This window comes from Euleptes europaea, chromosome 10 (assembly GCF_029931775.1).
Source record: "Euleptes europaea isolate rEulEur1 chromosome 10, rEulEur1.hap1, whole genome shotgun sequence".
NCBI lineage: Eukaryota > Metazoa > Chordata > Lepidosauria > Squamata > Sphaerodactylidae > Euleptes > Euleptes europaea.
Window position 1 is genome coordinate 66,115,092 of NC_079321.1, and position 25,056 is coordinate 66,140,147.

At 45.8% G+C, this 25,056-nt stretch overlaps 1 protein-coding gene across 1 annotated transcript in view; it reads left to right on the forward strand.

The window, feature by feature from the left end:
• The first annotated feature begins 5,147 nt into the window (after positions 1–5,147).
• SLC16A10 (solute carrier family 16 member 10) overlaps positions 5,148–25,056 on the forward strand; it is a 92,399-nt gene continuing 72,490 nt past the window's right edge. Inside the window, exons 1-2 of the mRNA XM_056856211.1 lie at positions 5,148–5,285; positions 21,445–21,841. Of these exons, the coding sequence (XP_056712189.1) occupies positions 5,148–5,285; positions 21,445–21,841 (535 nt within the window). The remainder of the gene's footprint in view (positions 5,286–21,444; positions 21,842–25,056) is intronic.

The following is a 25,056-nucleotide window of genomic DNA, read 5'->3' on the forward strand; positions in this document are numbered from 1 at the left end:
GAACCCCCAATTTTTGTGAAGATTGGGTCGGGCCCCTGAGATATGGGGCCCAGAAGGGGTCCCCCCATCTGCCCATTGGAATAAAGCCATTAAAAGGGATGTACTAGAACAAATGACAAGTCAGCCCATTGGAAGCAATGGGAGAGGCTGCCCAGCCCATTGAAGATAATGGGAGAGGGGAATGTCGGCTGACTTGCATTGACTCCACTGAAATACATTACAGGGGATGTACTAAAACGAATGAGAGGCTAGCCCATTCGAAACAACAGGAGCGGCTGCACAGCCCATTGGAAACAATAGGAACCAGCCAGAGAGAGACTCACTGACCCACAGTTAACTCCACACGAAGTTGGCAACCGGTGAAAACAGTAGAAAGCACAGTCCCACAGAGGCAATCAAGCCCACCCCCCAGCAGAACAGGTAAACCTACCCCCCTTTGGCTTCCCCCCTCACATACACACAGAATCTCCCTCCCCCCACATACACACACACAGGGAAAAAAATATAGAGAATTATAGAGAAAATCCCCCAAATGGGTCTTACTGTGGATGTCTTCTTCTCTTCCATCAGGAGCAGGGACTGGGAGTCAGGACTCAGGAGTAATCCAATACGATTGTAGCAGACTCACACACACATACTCTCTTGCCATTTATGCACGGGAGGTTTTGCCTTGGATTTGCCGCTCTCTAGATGCACGAAGAGGAAGACCCAACAAGAGATGGATTGACTCAATAAAGGAAGCCACAGCCTTCAATTTGCAAGATCTGAGCAAGGCTGTCAAAGATAGGACATTTTGGAGGACTTTCATTCATAGGGTCGCCATGAGTCAAAAGCGACTTGATGGCACTTAACACGCACACAGAGAGATGCACATTAAGGATTGCCTGCTCCCATTCATTCCAATGGGTGGATGGGGGGGACCCCATAACTCAGGAATAATTGCCTTTTAGTCAGACCCCTGGGCTGGGGTAATGGTACGGCCCAATGCGAATGTGTTTTTAAAGGCTGTATTCCAATGGGCAGATGGGTAGGGGGACCCCTTCCGGGCCCCATAATTCCGGACCCCCTGACCCAAACTTCACAAAACTTGGGGGTTCTTGCAAGAAGGGTCCCCTCAAGCTATATTGAAAGTGCGGGACCTCTACCTCCAAAAATGTCCCCCCCGAGCCGCGGAAAGCCGCCAATGTGTTTGTAATGGCTTTATTGCAATGGGCAGATGGGGGGACCCCTTCCAGGCCCCATAACTCAGGACCCCCTGACCCAATCTTCACAAAACTTGGGGGTTCTTGCAAGAAGGGTCCCCTCAAGCTACACTGAAAGCTTGGGACCTCTACCTCCAAACAAGCCTCCCCCCGAGCCGTGGAAAGTGCAAATATGCACACGCAGCACCCCCACGGGGATCTCTCTCTCACGCAGACACTCTCTCTTTCTCTCCCCGGGCCGCACAGCAGCTGGGCCCAAGCACTCAACCGTGACTGATTGGCCAGAAGAAGACCTGGCTTGGCCACTATTGGCTGCGGGAGAATGCTGCTAGTTGCTTACTGACGATTATGCTACTGATTTGGAGCCCCCGAATTAGCCGAATTTATTCGGCGTTCACCTGAACTCGCCGAATTTGGCTCCTTGTTTTCCTGCCTTTTTAAAAAAATTGTCTCTATCCAAACCGGAAACCACCAAATCGAGGGAAATTCGGCTGTTTTTTGGTTCAGGACAAACCGAATCAACAGCCCTAGTTAAATCCATCATGGAAAGCCTGTATGGCTGCTAGATGAACTTTAACCAAAGGACAGGAGATAGTAAAAAATCAATGGCAATTGACATGTTTGGGGCTCTATACCCTTGGTTGAGTCCCAAGAAGAAAACTGCACCCATTTAAGAATGTTCGCCGTTCTGGTGGAGGGTTTGTGTGACAAGAGTAGGACGTGAGTAACTCTGTCCGACCATGTTGTCACCAATTGACCTTCCGAACCGCCAGCTGTAAGGAGTCTGGATTGTGATGTAACAGCTGACCCCTGGACAATAGGAAGGGGGAGTTGGGGAGTCTGATGTACCTCTGGCAGGACATGTCCCAAAGGGTGGGGAACCAAATCCTCTTCAGCCAGAATGGGGTCACTAGAATGATGTTTGCCCTGTCCCGCAGAATCTTTCCCACCACTCTCAAAATCAAGGGAATCAGAGGAAAGGCATACATCAGTGTCCCTGACCACTGGATTTGGAAGGCATCCCCTAGTGATGCCGCCTCTGTTGCAGCCCTTGAGCAGAACAGAAGGCATTTCTTGTTTCTTTCTGAGGTGAAAAGGTCCACCTTGGGCCACACCTGGAAGATAGGCTCCAGAAAAGTGTGAGGGATAGACCACTCGTGGTCTGTGGATGTGTCTCTGCTGAGGGCATCCACGGTTATATTGGAACACCACGCTACATGAATGGCTGTGAGGGACACAGTGTTTTATAGTCCATTCCCACATAAGCGTGGCTTCTCGGCACAGCACCATGGAACTGGTGCCCCCTTGTTTGTTCAAGTAGAACTTTGCAGTAGTGTTGTCTATGGCGATGAGGTCGGTTTTGTTGGAGAGGTACTCTGAAAAAGAAACAAGGGTGTATCTAATCGCCTTAATCTCTAAGATGATAATATGTAACGTAGACTGTCTAGGGATCCAATGTCCCTTAGCTAGAAGGGAACCACAATGTGCCCTCCACCCCCCTAAGGAGGCCTCTGTAAAGACCTGAATGTCATGCGTGGTGACTCCAAAAGGGACCCCCTTGCAAAGATTTCTTTCCTGAGCCCACCAATCCAGGGATCGCATGACCCACTTTGGGATGGATAACTTCTTCCCTTGAGGGTCCACGTTCATCCTGAATGCCCTAATGAACCAGTTTTGCAAGGGCCTCATGCGTAATCTGGCATGAGGTACCACTGCCTTGGTAGAGGCCATAAATCCTAATAATTTCTGGATGGTGACTGCTTTCTGATACCTTTGAGAAGTGAAGAACTTAACCAACTTTTGGAGAGCTCTAACTCTGGGTAGAGGTTAAAAAAGCTAATTGTTTGTTAGCATCTAGAACTGCTCCAATGAAATTGATTAGTCTTGCAGGTGTGAGCCTCAACTTGTCTTAATTGATGACCAGTCCCAGCTCAGCCAGGGTTCGGGTGACTGTGTTCACAGCAGGAGCTAGGTCCCTCTCTGACTGGTTAACAATGAGCCAATCATCCAGATATGGGAATGTATTACACCCTTGTAAGGCTAAGTAACCTACAACTTCAGCCATAACCTTAGTAAAGCCAATCCAAAAGGCAAAACTGTGAACTCATAGATGATTCTGCCACATCTAAATCTAAGAAATTTTCTACAATGTCTATGAATCGCTATGTGAAAATACGCATCTTTTAGATCTAAAACTGCGAACCACTTGTTCCCTGAAAGTAATGGGAGAATCTCTGCTAGGGACAGCACTCTGAACTTCCTGACACAGATGAATTTATCTAGGGCTCTAAGGTCCATAATTGGGGAAGGCACTGGCAAACCACCTCGTAAACAAAGTCTGCCTAGGAAACGTCGGGATGTGACGTCACCCCATGGGTCAGGAATGACCCGGTGCTTGCACAGGGGACCTTTACCTTTAAGGTCCATAATTGGGCGTTTACCCCCTCCCTTCTTGTCGATCAAGAAGTATCTGGAGTAAAAACCACATTGAGATTCAGAGGGCGGGACAACCTGAATCGCGCCTTTCTACAGAAGATTGGCCACCTCTTTGGCCACCTCTTGGGAAACCATGCACCCACTTGGAGATGGAGCAGTGCATGTTGGGATTGGAAGTAAATTCAAGATAATAGCCAAATTGCGCAATATTCAACACCCAGTTGTTGTTCAAAATCTTCAACCATTTACTGAAAAAACCACACAGACTTTCACAAAACATTGGAACAGCAGAAATGCGGTCTAGTCATGCTGACCCCTTTTTAGTTGTCTGCTCTTGGGGGGGAGTATCCCCCTTTTCTATTTTTGTCTCTTGAATTATATCTCTTACCCCTGTTGGGGAGAGGAGTATTGGCAAGGCTGCGATTGCTGGTAACCCCAAGACTCGTTCCTATTAGGCCTACTTGAATAAAACCCCTGGGGTTGCTTGTTGTAAGGTTTGGGCTTGAACGTGGGACCTGCTTCTTGAGTGACTCCCAACGATTTTGCTGTAGCCTTTTGTTTCCTGTGTAGGACCTCATCCATCTGTTCAAAGAACAGTGCCTTGGCATCGAAGGGCATAGCTTCAACCCTGGCCTTAACATCTGGAGTGAGAGATGATGCCCGTGGCCATGAATGGTGCCTAAGCACTATACTTGATGCGATGGTCCTTCCTGAACAGTCTGCTATATGTCTGGAGGCCGCTATCTGGGTCTTACCCAATCTTTGGCCCTCCAGCCAGATACTCTTAAGGAGTGTCTTCTTACCCTCTGGCAAGGCATCTAGTACCTCCGATGCCCTGTCCTATAGGGACATTTGGTACCGCTCCATAAGGGCCCCAAAATTAGCTATTCGTATACCCAATGCCGCAGATTATTCCAACTTATGGCCAAGGCCATCAAGTTTATGGCCCTCTTTATCCAGAGGGGCGGAGTGAGAGCCCAACTTATATTTGGCCACTAGAACCTCTGTAATGATTTAGTTTGGCTGGGGGTGCTTGTAGAGGAACTCACAACCCTCCTCATCAATCTTATACACATTTTCTATCTTTTTAATACAGGCTACCACCGATGCTGGCTTTTGCCAGCCCACCATAGCAACCTCCTTAATGCCCTGCACCATAGGAAGTTTAGGTGGCCCTGTATCGTGACTATAGAGGACCCCCATGATGGGGTCTGAAGGTCTGGGGTCAGACTGTATACTCATCAGACCCAAAGCCTTTGCCATCTGGAGCAATTGCTCCAAGAACACCCTCAAATTCTCCGTGGATGATATAGGGATGTGTCCTCAGAGCACGCCTCTGAACCATGGTTAACGTCCTCATCCTGGTCCTCCACATCGACAACTTGCCTGATGCTTGACGTAGAGGCTGTGACATCGACAGGCCAACCCACTGAAGTCAAAGGCAGCACTTCCTCCCATTCAGTGTATGACATCGATGGCATGCAGTCAAATTGACATCGGTGCGAGTCCATGTCGACCGGCATCGAATGGAACCGGGTCATTACATTCGGTGCCCTGGCTTCCTCGAACTGCTGGATGTACTCGGCACTGGCATGGCGTAGCGTCGATGTCCCATATCACCGAACGGAGGGTACCAAGGGGGTGACAGTAACCCCATGGTGCTGGAGCCCAGTCTTGATAATAATGAAAATGCTCCCTGCGACGCACTTCTTTTGGCGTTATCTCCTCCAAGTCTGAAATCACGACCTTGGGTATCTCCATAACATCTTCTGAAGACAATAAATTAACCTCTAACCCAACGGTGATGGAGTAAGAGGACGCCTTGAAGCAGGTGCTGCCGCACTCTGCAGGCATTTGTGAGGGCTGTGGCCACGCTCGCGAGGAGATACAGGTTAGCCCATTGCCACAGCATGAGGTGGAGGAGACCTCTGCCTAGGGGACCTAGAGCCCCTTCTGGATGGGTAGTGATGTCTCGGGGAGGGAGCCTTCCTCACCATGTGAGACTTCTCCTTTTCTCTCTCCTCTTGCCTCAACGTTAAAGCCCCCGGCACCAAGATATCCACCGACGTCGAGTGATTGTGACTGGCGCTGTCTCCCTTCGAGCCTGAGCGCTTGTTCTTAGGTGAGGATAGGTGTTTCTTCTTCTTCTTATGCTTCTTTGCCGGTGGCTCAGAGGCAGCCCTGAGATCTCCGACACCTCCTTCGTCCCTCTTTTTATCGACGAAGACGAGTTGGTCGGGGAGTCTAGGGACTTAGATCTCTCTCCCGCTAAGTTGGGTTTGAGGGATTTTTCATATAAGGCTGCTTTGAGATTTATAGCCCTATCTTGTATGGCCTTCTGGGTAAATAAGGCACATGCATTGCAGGAGGCCAAGTTATGGCCCTCCCTTAAACAGAGTAAGCAATCCTGGTGCTCATCTGATGAGGCCATCTTCATGCAGCAAGTGCGGCATTTCTTAAACAGAGCCATGTCCATTTAGATAGTGATCTTCCCAAGCCCGTCGAAAAAAACACGGTAAGCTTTTACCTCAGACAAAAGCTCAGGAAGATTCAGAAGCCGTTAGATGTTCTCTCCGAGGCAGCAGAAAGAGAACGGAGGGAAGAGTGCTCCCCACCCCCCGGTCATGTGATCCCTGGGTGGGAAAAGCCGTAAGGGCTTGGTCATGGGTGGGGGGAAGGGAGCACTTCCAGGGAGCTGACTCTTCCAGAAGCTTTCGAATTGTTTCCGTGGCTGGCCTGTGCCTGCGCAGTCCCATGTGGGACTGCACAGAAGCCATGAAAACGAACATCTTACATTATTTCTGTTTTCATTTGGCAACATGCTGTTAAACAAACCTCCTCTAGTGGTGTATACTGTAGTGATTTTCTCCATTATTAAGTTTTTCTAATAGGGAGCGTTTACTCCTCTGATCAAAGTTGCTCAGGGGAGATAGGCAGAGACTATGAATAAAGCTTTATGTGCAGCATTGAATTTTCTTGTTTAATGAAAATCAATAAAATACTTAAACGTGCTTGCAATGAACCAGATCCAATGCTCTCACTGCATGTAGATTTTCCTGGATAGAACTTGTTATGTTTGGACGATAGATGGTTTGGGCTGAGAGTTTAAGCTGGTTTGATATATTTATAATTATATATATTTCAGCCATGGAAAAGTCTGACATTAGTATATTATCCAACAGAGAGTGGCTCACAAGTTGCTATTTTTCTAAAAGTTAATCCGTTATAATATTTGATCCTCTTTTCTCCGTCTACTCCATCCAATTGTGGGCATGATTTTGACACTGGATTTTACAGGAAAGTTTTTCAATTTGTGGGAGAAGGATGGGAAGGAAATGAATGAACAGGATGAACTTTTCTACTTTAATAGCTAAAAATTAGCAAAACAAACCACAGTGCTATTGTAGCACTTTGGTCTACCTTGAAGAGAAAAGGATAGCAAGGAAGTATTAGAGGCAAGTTACAATCCACAATGAAATATTAGTTAGCTCAAACTCCAGTCCTGCTGGATTGTGTCCAGATGTGTGACAGGCCTTCTCTACCTATTGAGGGGACTCACACAGCCTCCTATGATTTTAGAGAACCAGGTTTGTTTTAAACTATAAACCTTTCCCTCAGTTACCAGGTGTTCTTAAGGTAGCAAGTGTATAGGAATGGGTTCATTGCTGAGAGGTAAGTTTTGTGGTGCACAAGTAAAATATGGAGATCACTGAGGAAGGATTAGTACATAAACAACAAAGAAGATTTTTTTATTTACATGTTGGTTTCAAGAAAAAGATCAGAAACACAGGACTGCAGGTAGACAAAGGAGAAAACTGGCAGAGGCACATAAATTTAAACTAGTTATGGCTTTAGAGAGTAGTTAAAATTTTGTCGAAGGCTTTCACGGTCAGAGTTCATTGGTTCTCGTAGGTTATCCGGGCTGTGTAACCGTGGTCTTGGTATTTTCTTTCCTGACGTTTTGCCAGCAGCTGTGGCCGGCATCTTCAGAGGAGTAACACTGAAGGACACTGTCCTTCAGTGTTACTCCTCTGAAGATGCCTGCCACAGCTGCTGGCGAAACGTCAGGAAAGAAAATACCAAGACCACGGTTACACAGCCCGGATAACCTATGAGAACCAGTTAAAATTTTCTTTTAATGCTTTCAGACACAAACAGGCTTTTACTGACTAGCCACTAGGTTGGATCCTCTCACACATATAGGATTCCACCCACACCAGCCTGCCCTTTCCCAAGAGTCAGAATAATAGTACAAGGTCTGCTCATCCCCAGAGACAGGCCTAACAATAGGGTACTCTATTCTCTCCCAGAGCTAAACTACTTGGCCACACTACCTGGTGGAACTACCCTTCACTCTGTCTGTTCTTTTGTTGAGCTAGACCTGAGCTATCACTGCTCTCGCTCTCTCTGAGCCAGACCTGAACTAACTCCTCCTGGGCTTCCCTCCAACATCCCATCCTCTTTTTCAAAGGTGATTGGATGCTGGAGCAGCACTTCTATAGGCTCAGCTGAGAGGCCGTTTTCCCTTCATGGGCAGGACAGCCCCCTGTCCCTCACAAGATGTTATATTTAACAGATCTCAGATAGTTCTTTCTTAAATCCTGGACCTCACTAATTTTGGGCTGTATTTGTTCTAAGTTTTTAAAGCAAATGATAAATTTTAATTTAAAACGTTTGTTGAAGGAAAAATGCTATAAATGAAGAAATGAGTGGTTTCTAATGTTGTACAGACCGTGTATTCTAAAAGTTCTTTCAGGATTGGTTCCACATTACATTTCTTTGTTCACTACCCTGTATGTATATTTTGTAATTTGAAAAATAACACAAAATGAGCCCGGCTGAATCAGACCAAAGTTTTATCTAGTCTAGAATCTTATTTCCTACATAGCTTTCAGGAAGGACACAAGTAATGCATGAAGGCAACAGCTCTCCCTCAGTAATTATAATTCAGAGGTAGGACTACAGAGAAATAATTTTGAGCATTGCTGTCAATTTGTCACAAACTGATCCCTGTTGCAACTCTTCTGTGCTGTTAATTATTTTCTCTGTTTCAAGGAAGCTGAATGGTCCTGTTAATGAGAGCTGGGTCTCATTCAGTTCTTCCTGTAGCCATAATTAAATTTGCATTCTGGGCTTTTCCCCATGGGTTTTTTCCATCAGTTCTGGCTATTCTCAATGAGTTATTTCAAATTTAAAAAACCAGCCCTAAAATATCAATATAATGTTTGAAGTGTTGTAATGATTAAGCAGGTCCTCTGAATTCCTAGCTTTCATTTTTTTTAAAGTAAGTATCTACCTCCTTCCCTTATGGAGATATGCCTTTTCCCTTATATCTCCATGAGGAAAGGGGTTAGAGACTTAAAAATGAAAGCTGGGGATTCAGAGAATCTGCTTAAACTATCATTACAATAGTATTGTATCAATATTTTAGGGCCTTTTAAAAAATAAGAGGGGTGCTCTGACACCACTGATAATGATACCAATGACGATAGCACCCTCCCTTGAAAATCCTTCTTATTTAAGCCACGTGCAGAAGAAAATAAACTGACTCCACAACTGTAAAAATGTAGAGGGACAGACATGTGGAAGAAGCCTGCCCACACTGATTCCAATGCTTGTGGATTGACTCTCAAGAAAATCAGGAGTAACTCCAATGTGCAGAAAAGGTCCCAGAGTTTACACAGTAAAAGGACTCATATAACAAGGAAGATTGTTCCTGTAAGTCTACAGTTCATGTGTGAGAAATCCTGGACCCAGATCCATTATAAGCTTACTAAAGCAGAAAGTTTAGCAGGATTTGAAAAAAGGATTAGACAGTTATATGAATCGTATGAATGATACAAATAGAAGCAGCCAGGACTCCGAATAACCTAGTAGAGGAAATCGACGGTATTGAAACAATGGACCATCTTCCTAAAGGTGCACAATCTTATTACTTAAAATCCTTATTAAACAGTGATCTTCGCTTAAGCAGCTTGCCTGCTGCTCTGTGGAAACAAGCCATCTCAGAAGACTACAAAACAATTTGTTGAAATGACCATTTAATTCTATTTCTTATTCATATGGATGTATATTACAATAAAGTTTACCAACAGGATAGGTTTTCTCTAACCTAAAAAATAGATTATAAAAGAAGGGATGGGAAGCTGCACTCCTGAACACTGTTGCCAGGCAACATTTGAACTACACTGTGATAATTCAGGTAGTGGTTTTCCACTTATCAGGGAAAGAATTAAATCTCAAACAGATTAATTGTTTGATTAATTCTCAGTTAATCTATGGATCTATCCAGCTGAGTAGGCCAATGGGCAGACAGAGGGAGTGTATGTATATTGTAGCTGTCCTTTGCCTTTTAAAATGGAAAGTTAAATAACTGAATTCATTTATAAGTGAGGACCTATGAGGAATTTCTGGAGTAGGGGAGAGAAAGAAATTTCCCCCTCCCTCTGCCTAGCTCATGACAATCAAGGGGAAGCCACCACAAAGAGCTCTAGAAAAGCAGTAAGTGGCCTTTATAGAGTCCATTCATTCCCCGCAATAGGTCAATGGCAAAGGCTTTCTCTCCTCTTTGCCATTGCTCACCTAATGCCATCATGGGGACATTTCTTGTGCTTAAAAGATAAACTTGGCAAACTATGCATTACCAAGGGATTCTAGCCTCCATGACCATTTCTGGACTAAAATATGTGGGACAGCAAGCGGATCCCTTTTTCTATCCTAAACCCATAATAGGGCTCTTTTGTTGGACTAAATGGGAATGGTAATTGACTACTTGTTCCTTTGGCCACCTGAACTTTGGCCTGTTGCTAACTGTAAGCTATGATTTCCAATGCATTCTGTTGTCAGATTTTCCTGACAGCATAAAGGCAATACACATGCTCAGCTCTTGCTTTTTGGCAGTTTTAGGGCTCATGGAATATCAGGGGGTCACTATGAACCCCATTTCCCCCCTAAGAATGGGGTATGTTTTTAATATAGTAATGGACCTTCACTGATCTTCTACCCCCTCCTATTTTTCATGTTCTGTGTCTACATATGCAGAAGGGAAATTACAAACTGACAGATATCCATAGCTAGGGAAGGAACAGAAGGGAATGAAAGTCAGACTAGCCTTTTACAGGCTTTTTAAAGTTTAAACGGGGCAAAATGCCCCATAGAGAATAGTGAGGCTGTGCCTGCAAAATAGCAGTCTCCCAGCAAAATAGCAGTCACAGCACCACTATTTTCGGTGCTGGTATCCGGGGCCAAAAGTGGACAGAGGCAGCTGCGCACCCCAGCACGCCCTGGGAATACCTCCCGGGATGCCGGGACGACCCCCGAAACGTCATCGTGAGCCTTTATGCCAGTGGGATGCCAGTGGAAGGCCCAGCCAACGTCCCTGGGCAGCAGCGCTGGGAGACCAGCATCCGGGCCTCCCCGCCAGCGTTGGGGCCACTCATGGTGGCGTAAGTAGCCCAGCTACCGCCACAGGGGACCCCAACCCTAGCACGGCCTCTTCCTGACCTCCTGAGGTTCAGGAATGGGCTGTTATTAACCCAATGTATAGTCTGTCAAGTCAGGACAGCTCAAATCAGTAAACTCTGATTAGATTGAAAGGGTGTGTTTTGGGTACACTCTCTTTCTCACCTCCTTCAGCAATACACAGGTAACTTCAGCATGCAAGGGATTCTGCATACTTCTACCCATTCTGCATGCTAGAGACAACACAATAACTTACCCCAAGATGAAAGCCAAGGCCAAACTTCACACTTTGTTGTGTCCCTCATCGTCCAACTTGTAACAGTGCTAAAAACTATGGGAGAGAGATGATGGGGCAGTGGCCTTGGGGAATGGGGTAAGCTCTTCCCAACATACCATTTCCTCATCTAAACCCTCCCCCCCACATTACTTTTAGCATCAGCAGGGGGAAAACAAAAGGCAAATAGAGGCTACTGATAATCCTGATTTTTCTCTTTTTGGCAGTGCACTCAAAATTTCTGTGAGCATGTCGCCTCTTTTGCGAATATAATCGTTCTACCCAAGAATGTTTTTACCCTGTCCGCACTGCCCTGAAAAAAAAGTGTTATTTTCCCCCGGGCGAGCATGGTGTAATTCGTGATGTTGCAGTATGCTCCCCTCTCTTCCCCTCCTTTTTTTGTTTTTTGTGCATGTGCTCTAACGATGGTGCGATGGTGCACTGTGATTGGCTACCGTCTCACCGGGTTCCTTTTTTGAATTGTTTCTTCCACTATTTTGTGTGATTCTTGTGTCCAAACACCATTTTGAAAATTGCCACATTTGCAGAAAGGTCAAATTATTAACTCAAAATGCATGCCACAACCCTAACTGCAATGTTCATGCAGACACATTCCCTCCCCGACAATCACAGAGCTGCCGTCCTCTTGGCTATTAAATTTGCACTCTTGATAGATGACAGCCTACAGAGTTCATTTTAAAGCACTCCTCTCCCTTCAATCTCCAAGGATAAAACTTGACTGTAGAATTTTTAGTGCAGGAACAACATCACAGAATAAATCAAGGCCATGCCCCCTTTCGCTGTCTGACGAGGGAAACAATTTCTGCTGGAAAATGTAATGAGCAACAAAATGCAAATACAGGAAATAAAATATCAGTAAAGGACCCCACGCAAATCAGCCAGGGGGGGGGGGGTAGTCCTACGCTCCAGCATTCTTGCACTAGTCAAAATACAATAAGTAAAAAAATTAAAGAGCAAGGGGAATGGAAACGAGATAGAAATCCTGTCTGTGGGATTGTTTCATGCAGGAACCATATCAGAGAATGTGACATCAACCCCATGCCCCTTTCATGGGTTATATCTCCTACGAAATGGAATATGAAACAAAATCAATGGTGTGTGTGTGTTATTCCAATGCTCCCCTGTTCCTGCCTTAGTCAAAATACATTACATTTTAAAAAAATTAAAAGCAGGGAAATGGTTGGTGGGAGGGGAGGGAGAGGGAAGGGGGAATGGGAGGGAGATGGGCAACAAAGTGGGTGTGGACAATGAAGGGGCAGATAAATGAATGGCATCTCAACCATGTCCACACCTCAGTGGAAGTTGTCTTTGAAATGAAGAGAGACATCATCGTATAAGTGGTTGTAGAAAACATGGAGATTAAACTATTTGAGAACATATTCAATACCCAAAGGAGGGGAAACAGTGAAGGCACAAAAATATAAAACATTTCATTAAATGCTGCAAACAATTAGTGCGGAAACGGCCTTTGTCTGATTCACCATTTAACTGGCTAGACAAAAGTTGAACTGAATCATGGCGATGTTATTCTAGAATAACTGATCACATAAGCAAGTTCAGATACTAATGAAACCCACTATTTAAAATGGCACATAATCCTACAGCATCATAGAGCCATCATGATATAGTGGTTAGAGACCCAGGGTGGCATCCCCACTCTTCCATGTTTGACCTTGGGCCAGTCATATTCTCTCAGACTAACCTACTTCACTGGGTTGTTATGTGGAAAAAATACAGAATGGGAGAATGTAGTAAGCCACTTTTGATCCCCATTGTGAAGAAAAGTGGGTTGTCAATGAAGTAAATTAAAAAAAGATTAAAAAAAAGAGATGACAGCCATCATTTTATCCAAGGCGCTTATAGCGAAGGAAAAAAACAGAGCCACCAGCCATTCAACACAGAGTTCTGAAATAAACACATTTTCTAATACATTCTGCTGCAAAACTGTCACTCCTGTACCAGCTCTTTTAGATCTGTTCTTGTTTTGGTCAAATGACCGTAAAATAAATGATTGATTGTACCAGCTCTAGCATGACTGTGTAATTGATGCAACTTCTATTATCTTTCTTCTCCATTGCAATCTGTAAAAAAAAAAAAAACCAGGCTGCTTCTTGGCAGTCAGGCCAGTGATTGTGTATTTGCTAATTTTGCTAGAGAGATATAGCAAAACAATTTGAATTGGGTAATAGCTCTAAATCTACTGGCAGATGGTAGTTCATTTATCTCCCCACTCCCCCACCCCTAAGCTTATGCAAAAGTAAAAAAAAGAAATCTGCTAAAGTGTTACCAGAAGACAATAAACAGGGCAGGAGTGACACATTTATAACACACATAAAACAGAATTCTGTATATAAGGTCCCAAATGAGAAGGCCCATGTCTTTTGAAATATGCAAAAACAAAGTGTCATAAAGTTGTAAGCACATTGATTAAGTTTGGACTCTGCCCTAAGTTCACCCTGTTATGTGTGGTTTTCAATGCTGGATAGTACATATACTCTTGATCCTGCTTGAACTATATTGTAAGCTCTGTTTTTGCTTCCAAGTAACCCCTGTGAGTCAGACAAACACTTTTCCTGGAGCACGCAGCTAATTTCCCTGGAGCATTTAGCTAAAACTTAAAGTAAAATTCCATCCCTAGCCCCCCAAAAGGCTATATGCCAATTTTAACAGTTGTTAGCTTCTTCACTCTAATGTGTAGATGTTTTTCATATACTTTTATGGTAACGAGACAAGCTTCCCAGTGCAGACATTGATTCTAAAAATAAGGAAGTAACTCAAGGAAGGCTACATTATGCAATATGCAGTAAACATGTGGTACAAATTACAAAAGATGTTAGCAGAAGTAAAACAAAGTGATGCAGGGATATGGTAGAAAGTAGGGAAGAAGTTAAAAATACCACAGAGACTGCTGACTGGCCTAAAATCTTATGTTCCAACTGGCCCTAATTACCAGGGTTACGCTTAGTTTTCTGGTAGAAGTCTGACCTGTTTTGTCATCTGGAGATATGGTGGTAAAGTCTGGTTAGTGTGAATTGCTACAGTTGCCATAATCAAAGATTCAGCTCTCCTAGAAGCTAAAATTCTTGGTGGGGGTCAGATGCATGTAAATTCATGCACACGAATCACTACACTAGCGATTGTGTTCCCTTTCATAGCTCCTATCACAACTTAATCAGATAGCAACATTGTGTCAGTGCGTAGTGCTAAAGATTCACTTCATTTATACTTGCCTTCTTCCCAAATGAGGAGCCCAAGTGATTTACAGCATTTTCCTCTTCTTAATTTTATCCACACGGCAACCAGATGAAGTAGGTCAGACTGAGAGTGTATGACTGGCTCAAGGTAAGGTTGACAGCTCTGGGTAGGGAAATTCCTGTAAACGTGGGGGTGGAGCTTGGGGAGGGCATGGTTTGGGGAGGAGAGGGACCTCAGCAGAGTGTAATGCCATAGAGTACACCTTCCAAAACAGCCATTTTCTCCAGGGGAACTCCTTGCTAACATATAATGGTGTCAAGGATTTATGCCAGTGAAAATTAATTGATACTTTCATAGCTTTAACACACTACAGATTCACTCCTTGCACAGCTACTTCATTATCTAGTTGAGTGTGCATGCACAGATTACCGCTTGCACTCCTATCACCAAAATCCTCCTATTTATGCATAGCTGCACAGATCTGAGGTTTTGCTTTCTGGGTTTTTGTATATATTTTGTAACATTTATATTTTAAACATGTATTGCATTTGTATTAAACTTCAAAGCCTGGTTATCCTTTTGAGTAAATCAAAACTGTTTTGAATACATAGCATTCAAAATAAGCCTACAAAAATGTTTTCTAGCCCATTTGCCCAAGCTTACCAATGCCAGTGAATTCTGGCCTAAAATCAGCAATTTTGTGTAATGCTTCCCAGTTTTGGTGACAGGAATCAGTTGTTACTTACCAAAGGCAACTGTGCAGCTTGTCAGTTGAAATGCCATTACGAAAGGTTTCTATCATATGTCAGCTTTGAAAGGCTGAGCTGACATAATTGGCACTAAGTTGCTGAAAAGAATCATATGAGAATGAGCCATCCCTAGACCCACCCCAAGGTCTTCTCTCCATTCTATGCGGTGACAGAGCCTGGCATAATTTTGTGACATTGGGCGACAGTGGCTATGTTGGTAGAGCAGAAACTGCTTGGTTGTCATTGACTTGTGATGATCATTTGGCATAACCATCATAGTGCAGCATCCTCAACCCACCTACATGGCAACTCATGGGATCTGGTTATAAGACAGTGAGATAGGGTTGCCAACCTCCTAGTGGGTCCTGGAGATCTCTTGGAATTACAACTGATCTCCAGACAAGGTAGATCAGTTCCCTTGAAGAAAATGGTTGCTTTGGAGGGTGAACTCAATGGCATTACACTCTGCTGTGGTCCCTCCCCAACCCTGCCCTTCCCAGGCTCCACCCCCAAATCTCAAGGAATGTCCCCAAACAGATCTGGCAACCCTATGAGTGAGAGAAGACAAAAAATATTTGAGACCTTCCTGAAATTTTAGGCAAAACCATTGTATACAGAGTCATTCCCAAGTAAATGCAACTAAAGAAAAAGCAACAAAACACGCTTAGAGACTAAACTGTAAAACATATAATTAATAAATATTGCCTACAGCTTAGTTAGTCCACAATCAAAAATCTTGGGACCTGTAGGATAATATCCTTTTTTAGAAGCAACCTGAATAGCACAAAATTTCCTCAGAAATCTTCAAGTTCCTCAGAAGTCTGTCAGGCTAGAGGTTCAATTAAAAAAAGTATGGCAGAGGGAGAAAAAGGATTTCCAAGGTACAAATCTGGGGCTTTTCCATCATGCCCTGAACAAGTTTTCTCCCCTCCTGTTCATCTCTACCTTTGAGTTGGCTCTGATAGAAGTATTAAATTGCTGCTGTTTTTCAGAACATAATTAATATATTATACAAAATAAAAGACCATTAGTGTCATTTGACAATCCTCGGTTTGATTAGTTCTGTCATGGGCAGCCTATTCCTGAAGGGGGGTAGATCCATGGTGGCTGGGAGCGAGGCAGTCACGCTGCCTCCACAGAGGTTTCCCAGCTGCCGAAATGAAATATAAACTGGTTAAAATAGAAGTAAAAAGAAAATGCCCCCATTGCCATCAACGGGACTGCACCACCAAAAAAAGGAACACTGCAGCACAAGGGGGTGTTCCTGGGGTGAAAGGGGTTAGGAAGCTGCCTAAAGGCAGCTCCGCCCCCAACGCTGGCATGGGTTTTCCTTTCTGGGAATTCCCTGCTGGTGTAGCTGCGCTGGCGATGGGGGCCGGCACTGCTTTGTGGCTCCCCGACGCTGGCCTATTTGCCCCCTCGCTGGTGTAGGTGCCACTTTATACTGTGATAAAGTGGCACCTATGCCAGTGAAGGGTCACACCAGCTCCTAAGGAGTTTCAGTCCTTTGTTCAGGATTGCAGCCTTAGTTCCAATTGAAAAGTGACTACAGTAATTAAGTTGCATCCTTATCTCTTCATAACTTCATAGCAACTTTAGAAAATGCAGGGATGGAAATGTTTTACACAAGTCAGTTTTGCAGACTCAGCTTGGAAACTGAAAGCTAAGATGTATTTCTAGCTCATGCATCAGAAGAGATTTTGAAATAGCTGCTCAGCTAACAGCTCTGTTAATCATACACCAATCTGGGTGAAATACTCACATGATCAAAAAGGAGTGTTGAATGTAAGCAAATGTTGTAATCAATGTTGTAAGCAAATAGCAGACAACCTGCAAAAATTAAAACAAGATTTGGAATAGAATCAAATGCTTTAAAAACTTGTTAGATTTATTATATTGGAAGTAAAGCTAGTCTTACTAGGAAATCAGTCCAAGTAGTTACTTCAGTTAGAAACACTTCTCCAGATATAACTTCACCCACACAGTGTATTGGGATGAAATTCTCAGGGACAGTATCCCTCACCCAAGGGATCCTCTCTCCAAAATTTCAGGCAGATAGTACAAAACATCCTTGTTTGCATAGAATAGCATAATGCTTATTGTGTAAGGCCAAAGGCCATTACAATTAGGATACACAAAGGGACATGATAAAAACAAGAACATAATAATGTTGAAAACTCTTTAAAACACATTTAAAAACACATAAAGGCCTTCCCTATATACAGTTAAAATAGCTCAGCCTTTAGACACAGCTCTTGCCCATATTTTCTTGGCTGCCAAGGCACAAGAAGCGTCTCTATTTTGTAGGTTATTAAAATTCTCACATGCAGAGTAATCACAGGGAGGTGTGCCCTGATGTGAGAGTGAGCATTTCCCTCATTTCTAAGGTGCCTCAAAAAGGGGGTTGAGGGGTGTGGTTTCCCCATCAAAAAGTGAAGTGTGCAGGTCAGGAGACCTAAATGAAGCCTCCTCACCTCCTTGATGTGCTTCAGTTCTGTCAGCATTTTTCTACCAGCCCAGCTGACTGCCCATATCAGAGCTTTCTTGGGATAAAAACAAATGCTTCAAGCACCACAGTAAAATGCACTGATTAGCTCTCCATTTTGTTTAAAGATCTCTCTCTCTCACACACACTCATTCACACACACCCTTCTTTAAACATGAATGGAATAGATTGCCTGTCTTTCCCCTCTATTTGGGCTAATTGCAGCTAGCTTGGAAATCTACAGCAGACAAGATGTAACTACTTTAGTCTTTTACATTACGTTGTAAATGTTGAATCCTAAATCAGTAGTTTTCTCACACAGAGATAGGATCTGTTCCTTCTTTAACAGCAGCTCTGGCACTGATATCAGTGATGACTAGGGTAGGCAGGAATGAAGAGGAAGGCATAGCACACTAGAAACGGCATAACATACCCAGGTCTCAGTTCAAGCCCACAGGCAGCTAGCTACAAGACAGCCCTGGAAAGAGTCCCAGGAACAGCAAGGGAGACCAGGTTGTTGCCTGACAGCTGGAAACTTAAAAAAAAAAAATGGTACCATGCCAGCAGTACATCAGTTCCAATGAATACCCAAAAAGTGATGTCATGTTGCCAGCACACCATCAATGTGATTTTCCAGGATTTGGACAAATATACAGAGCCAGCATGGTGTAGAGGTTAAGAACAGGGAAACTGGGTTCAATTCCCCACTCTTCCACATGAAGCCTGCTGGGTGACCTTGGGCTAGTCACAGTTCTCTCAGAACTCTCTCAGCCCACGCTGAGGCAGGCAATGGCAAACCACCTCAGAACATCTCTTGCCTTGAAAAGCCTACACGGCATACACACATTTTCCAGAAGTTATGTTGTGCTGCTGGCTTGGTACCATCCCCCCTCCCACGCCAGTTTCCAACCAATTGCCACTCTAAGCACAGATGAGGTCAGTTTGGATGAGCTACTCATAGAAACTGGCTAATTCAAATGCCAGGCATTTTGGTCAGCAATCTGCCTTGCACAAGGTGCACTATCCCTCTGTCATATTCAGGGAGTCGTAACCTTTGCCTGCTCCTTTTATCTCAGCAAGTCATATTTCCTTCCCATCCCCCCACCACTGTTATACTGGCTGCATGGCTTGTAAGACACCAGCAGTGATCAGGGGGATAGAGCAACTTGGGGAACCATCCATTCCTCTTTGTTAGAGCACAATTGTGCTAAGTGTGGAGGATGCCCTCAGCCTCTTACCAGTGTGAGTTCGATGTCGACTGTAAAGGTCAATCACGTGCAGGGGTTGAGAACAAACTGCAATCTACCAAACCCCAATTAAATGGTTCTCGTAGGTTATCCGGGCTGTGTAACTGTGGTCTTGGTATTTTCTTTCCTGATGTTTCGCCAGCAGCTGCGGCCGGCATCTTCAGAGGAGTAACACTGAAGGACAGTGTCTTTCAGTGTCAAGTGTGTAGGAAGAGTAATATATAGTCAGAAAGGGGTTGGGTTTGAGCTGAATCACTGTCCTGCAAAAAGTAACAAAGGTAATGTGCTAACCATTATCCTGTAATTATCAAGATAATGTGCTAATGAGGGTGTGGTATGTTAATATGGAACCATTGTATCCTGAAGTGATCTGTTAATGTGTGAAATCCAAAGCTAATCCGCATGGCTATTGTGGACTGTAGTCTTTGTTAGTCTGGAGGTTTTCAGGACAGGAAGCCAAGCCTTATTCATTCTTAAACTCTTTTCTGTTAAAGTTGTGCTGATGTTTATGAATTTCAATGGCTTCTCTGTGCAATCTGACAAAATAGTTGGTAGAATTCTCGTCTTTCAGTGTCTTGGAATAAGACCCTGTGTCCTGTTTGTGTCAGTCCACACAGCCCGGATAACCCACAAGAACCAATAAAATCAGTACCCCCATCTGCTCTTTCAGGGGAAGAGTAATCCCCACCACAAAAAACCAACTTCTCATGTCCTGAGCAGCTTTAGCATTGCTCCATACTAGCTTAGTGTTTGCTTCAAACAGATAATCTATCCTGTCTCCTTTTTTGGTAACCTCCTAGGCAAGAACCCACAATCACTCCATTGAGTCCTGTTGTCTCAGCATATAAGAAATGCGGGCACAAAGGTGGACTCTTCTCCCGCTTGAGGTACTCCTGCTCCTCATCTAACCGACCAGCCAGCTCTGGAGAAAGGTTTGCCCTTTCGCCTGCACTTTTAGTAAACTTTTTTTTTTTTAATCCCTGTGGCTCTGCCAATAATCTGTCACTGCTTTGGGAGGCTACTGACATCACAGGCAAGACCCGCACGCCCCTGTCCCGCCCTCTCTGTTTGCAGCCGCAGTCCCTGCGTTGAGTCACCTCTCGGGTCGGTTGAGCGAAGTGCTGCAGTGGGAGGATTTTGTTTGTTAAAGGAAACTCGGACAGCCAACACTTATTGGGAAATGTGTCCCACGGGACACAGCGGGATTACTTCTGACTATCTGTAGCAGAAAAGGGCAAGAGTCCAGGAGCACCTTAAAGACTAACAAAAATATTTTCTGGCAGGGTGTGAGCTTTCGTGAGCCACAGCTCACTTCTTCAGCTCACTTCTTCTGAAGAAGTGAGCTGTGGCTCACGAAAGCTCACACCCTGCCAGAAAATATTTTTGTTAGTCTTTAAAGTGCTCCTGGGCTCTTGCCCTTTTCTACTACTGCAGACAGACTAACACGGCGACCCACTGTGGATTATCTTCTGACTATCTGGTCAGTCGCAGAGCAGGAGGGCAGGGTAGGGGGCTGGGCAAGTCATTTTTGCACCCTAGGCAAGGCGAACTGCTTGTGCCCCCCCCCCCTCCATTGCTAACCAATTTTCAAAAACAGATGTCTTGCAGAAAAATAAAAGCCCAAAACTTTTTATAAGACATTATAACTAACTACATTCCATAGCACTGTTGTGGTACTTATCTTAAAATAAATAAATAAATAAACGGTCAGTTTATATACTGACAGTTTATATACAGTTTATATACCCCTGAGGTCTGCGCCCTAGGCGACTGCCTAGTGCGCCCAAGGGCAGCGCCGGCCCTGGGAGGGGGGCAGGATCGTCTTCCCGGCCGGTAGGTGATCTCCCTGCGTGCAAAGCAGGGAGCCGCTCAACGGCCGCCGCCAGTCGCCAGCCTCCCTCCTCGGATGGCCGTTAACGGTTGCCCTCCTGGGAGCGAAAGAGAGCGCGCGCACGCGCGATTCTCGGCCGCGCGACTCAACTGCCTTCCAGCGCCAGTCAGTTCCTCCGGCACGCGGCGAAGCGCCGCCCCCTTTTCTCTGGGCGGGAGAAGTCGGCGGAGGGAGGGGCGGAGGAGCCTGAGGCGCAGCGCCTCAGGCTCCTCCGCCCCTCCCTCCGCCGACTTCTCCCGCCCAGAGAAAAGGGGGCGGCGCTTCGCCGCTCCCTGGCCTGTGAGGAGCCTTCATGAGGGGGGGCGGGGCCTTCCCAACCGCCGCGCCTCTGAGCGGCTGCCCTTTTAGGATGAGACAACCTGGAGGAGACCGGAGAGAATTTGGTAGCCTCGGGGGCTCCTCGGTCGCCTCTCGTGCTTGTGGGAGGGGAATCCTCCCCCCCCGCTTCTGCTTTCGCGGGAAATGGGCGCTCGGCGTCGGTAGGGAGGGGCGGGGGCGACGCCGGAGCGGAGCGGGGAGCCCGCCAGCGGCATGTCCCCTGTCAGCGAGGAGCTGGGGCCGGGGGGCGACTGCGCCCTGCCCGCTGACGGCGGCGAGGTGAACGGGGACTGCCACCCGCCCGCGCCGCCCGCTGCTTCCCAGGAGGCGGCCGGGGAGCGCCTCCTGACAGCGGCGGAGGCCGCGCCGAAGCCCCCTGAGGAGGCGGAGGCGGCGGAGGAGTGGGCGCCTCCCGAGGGCGGCTGGGGCTGGCTGGTCATGCTGGCGTCCATGTGGTGCAACGGCGCCGTCTTCGGGATCCAGAACTCCTGCGGCGTCCTCTTCAAGTCCATGCTGGCCGAGTTCGGGGACCCCAGCGACCCGCAGCTGACCTTCCGGACAGGTGAGGGGGAGCCCGGAAGAGGCAGGAGGCCGGGGCCCAGCCCCTGCCCACCGTCTCCCTGCCTTCGGGAGCCACGGAAGACCGAGCTAGGGCACTTTCACACATGCTGAGCAATACATTGTCCAAGGCTTTCCCGGTCAGAGTTCATTGGTTCCCGTAGGTTATCCGGGCTGTGTGACCGTGGTCTTGGGATTTTCTTTCCTGACGTTTCGCCGGCAGCGGTGGCAGGCAGCTTCAGAGGAGTCACGCTGAAGGACAGTGGCTCTCAGCGTCAAGTGTGTAGGAAGAGTAATATATAGTCAGAAAGGGGTTGGGGTTTGAGCTGAGTCATTGTCCTGCAAAAAGTATCCAAGGTAATGTGCTAATCATTGTCCTGTAAGTATCCAGATAATGTGCTAATGAGGGTGTGGGATGTTCATATGGAACCATTGTATCCTGAAGTGATCTGTTACAATGGTTCCATATGAACATACCACACCCTCATTAGCACATTATCTTGATGCTTACAGGACAATGATTAGCACATTACCTTTGATACTTTTTGCAGGACAATGATTCAGCTCAAACCCAACCCCTTTCTGACTATATATTACTCTTCCTACACACTTGACGCTGAGAGACACTGTCCTTCAGTGTGACTCCTCTGAAGATGCCTGCCACAGCTGACGGTGAAACGTCAGGAAAGAAAAGACCACGGTCACACAGCCCAGATAACCTACAAAAACCAATGCGCGTGGTAGCTGGATTTTACTGGGTGAAACAGCAACATCCACTTGCAAACAGTTGTTAATGTGCATTGAAAGTGGGCTGAAAGTGCATTTTTCAGGAGGTGTGAAAGCGCCCCTGGTGGCTGCAGCGCTCTTGGGGGACAGTCAGTAGCTGGCCCCCGGCGTGGGTGCCTCACCATGCCTGCGGGCTGGCTTTTGTGGGAGCTTGGTCCCCTTTGGATGCTTAGACCCACTTCAAAGCGCTGCTTCTGAGACATCCTGAGTTCGGGATGTTTCCACTTGTATACACTTCCCCAGGCCTTGAGGTCCTTCTTGTCCGAAGCATGTTGGGTGGCTTTTCCAAAGCGGCAGTGCAATCCTGGCGTTCCTTTCTTAGGAGCTCTGGCATGTTTTGCCTCTGGAGTCTCTGCTCTTTCAGAGGGCTTTTGTGGTTGAGTTTGTAAACATGAAGTAGAGAAAACTGTTCCTGCTGTGGGTTTTTGTTTTTTGGTACCTTAAATCTTGGGATGTTGTGCACTGTGGCTTTGACTTTATTGTGCGCTGCTTTATAGATCCCTGTGGGTTAATGGAGCAGGGTGCCCCTCTTCCTTGCATAAAGAAAGAAAAGCAATATGACTCAAAGTTATGCAAGGTATATTGAGGGATAGTAGAAGGTAGTGGCAGCTGGTACTTGCCAAAGTGGGTGTGCTTTGAGACTCCTCACCCTGCCAAACCACTTGCACACTACTTGCACTGCATTTTCCTTGGCATTCTGTCCATATTTCCTCTTCTCCTGCCATGGAAACCCTTCCTACCATCCATGATAGTTGAATTTTTCTGTTCGAGGGCACTATACCTCTGAGTACATGATATTGTAGTGTTCATGCCTTTTTTGTAAGTTCCCCAACAAGGAGGAGGCAAGTAATATGTTTGGCTTATACCTGGTTAGCCAGTCCTCCAGGGCAATTGTGGCCGCTGTGTGAAACTACATGTTGCACTAGATGGACCACAGGCCTGGTCCAACAGATGTTTCTCAATGGAACAGCCTTCCTTGGGAGGTGGTGAGCTCTCCTTCTTTGGAGATTCTAAAGCAGAGGCTAGATGGCCATCTGACAGCAATGCTGATTCTGTGAACCTAGGCAGATCATGAGAGGGAGGGCAGGAGGGGTTCTGTCAGTGCTTGGCTCTTGTGGCCCTTTCTTACATGACCTGGGTTGATTGCCACTTTGGGGTCAGGAAGCAATTTTCCTTCAAGATGGACCAAGGATCCTGGAGGTTTTTTTGCCATCTTCTGGGCATGGAGCAGGGGTCACTGGGGGTGTGGGCAGGGAGGTAGTTGTGAATTTCCTGCATTGTGCAGGGGGTTGGGCTAGATGACCCTGGAGGTCCCTTCCATTTCTATGATTTCCTATGACCAGAAACACAATATGACAGAAGAGGGATCTGAGCTTCAAATATCACACTACCCATTTATTCCTTTGTTTGTTGGTGCAACATAGTATCCATTTTATAGAAAGTACAGCATTTACTTAAATGCAAGACTAGATTTTGTACAGGTATGCTATCAGCAAAAGAGGGGGTTGTCTTATAGTTATAGACAAGTTACAGTTATGTGTAGTCAGTTTATTTGTGTAACTTTGGGGATCATCTTACATTCAGGGTCATCTTCCTTTTTAGTAAATATACTACACTAGCGAAGCTGAGAAAAAAGTGACTTGTCCAAGGGTACAAACTGTGTGCAAAGTGGAAGCAAGGTCTGAGTTCCATGCAATCCCCTTCTCCAGCTGACTCTTATTCAGTCTGGTCCCCTCCCATTTTTTCTGAAGTTTGGTTTTCCCCTTTAGTCACTAAGGCCTATTTAAGGGACACAGAAAGAGCAGAGTAGATTGTGTTCAGAGACATGTCTAGTCTAATAACTAAATTATAAAGTCAAGTTGCCAGGTCTCTGATTATTGCCAGGAATGTGTACAACCTGCAGTCCATGTTGCTTCCAAGATGATCATGGAAGGCTGCAGAATGCTCTGTGTTCCCTTTTCTTGAAATTGGCTTGGTTCGGGCGGGGTACATTTTTGCTGGTTTCCCCCTTCCCAAGCAATTTCTGGAAGCCCCCCCCCCATCCCCGCCAGGGGCTGCATTTCAGCTGGTGTACTGTAGGAGTGTGTGTGTGTAAAGTGCCGTCAAGTCGCAGCCGACTTATGGCGACCCCTTTTTTGGGGTTTTCATGGCAAGAGACTAACAGAGGTGGTTTGCCAGTGCCTTCCTCTGAGCAGCAACCCTGGTATTCCTTGGTGGTCTCCCATCCAAATACTAACCAGGGCTGACCCTGCTTAGCTTCTGAGATCTGACGAGATCAGGCTAGCCTGGGCCAGAGGGAAATGAAAAATGTCCCTCCTTTGTGCTTGTGGAAACTGTAGGTGAGGACCAAGCTAATATTTGCACATTTGGACTTGTGTTCTACCTGGAAAAGTAGTTATGCAAAGTCATGCATTTTGCAGGAGTGGCACATGG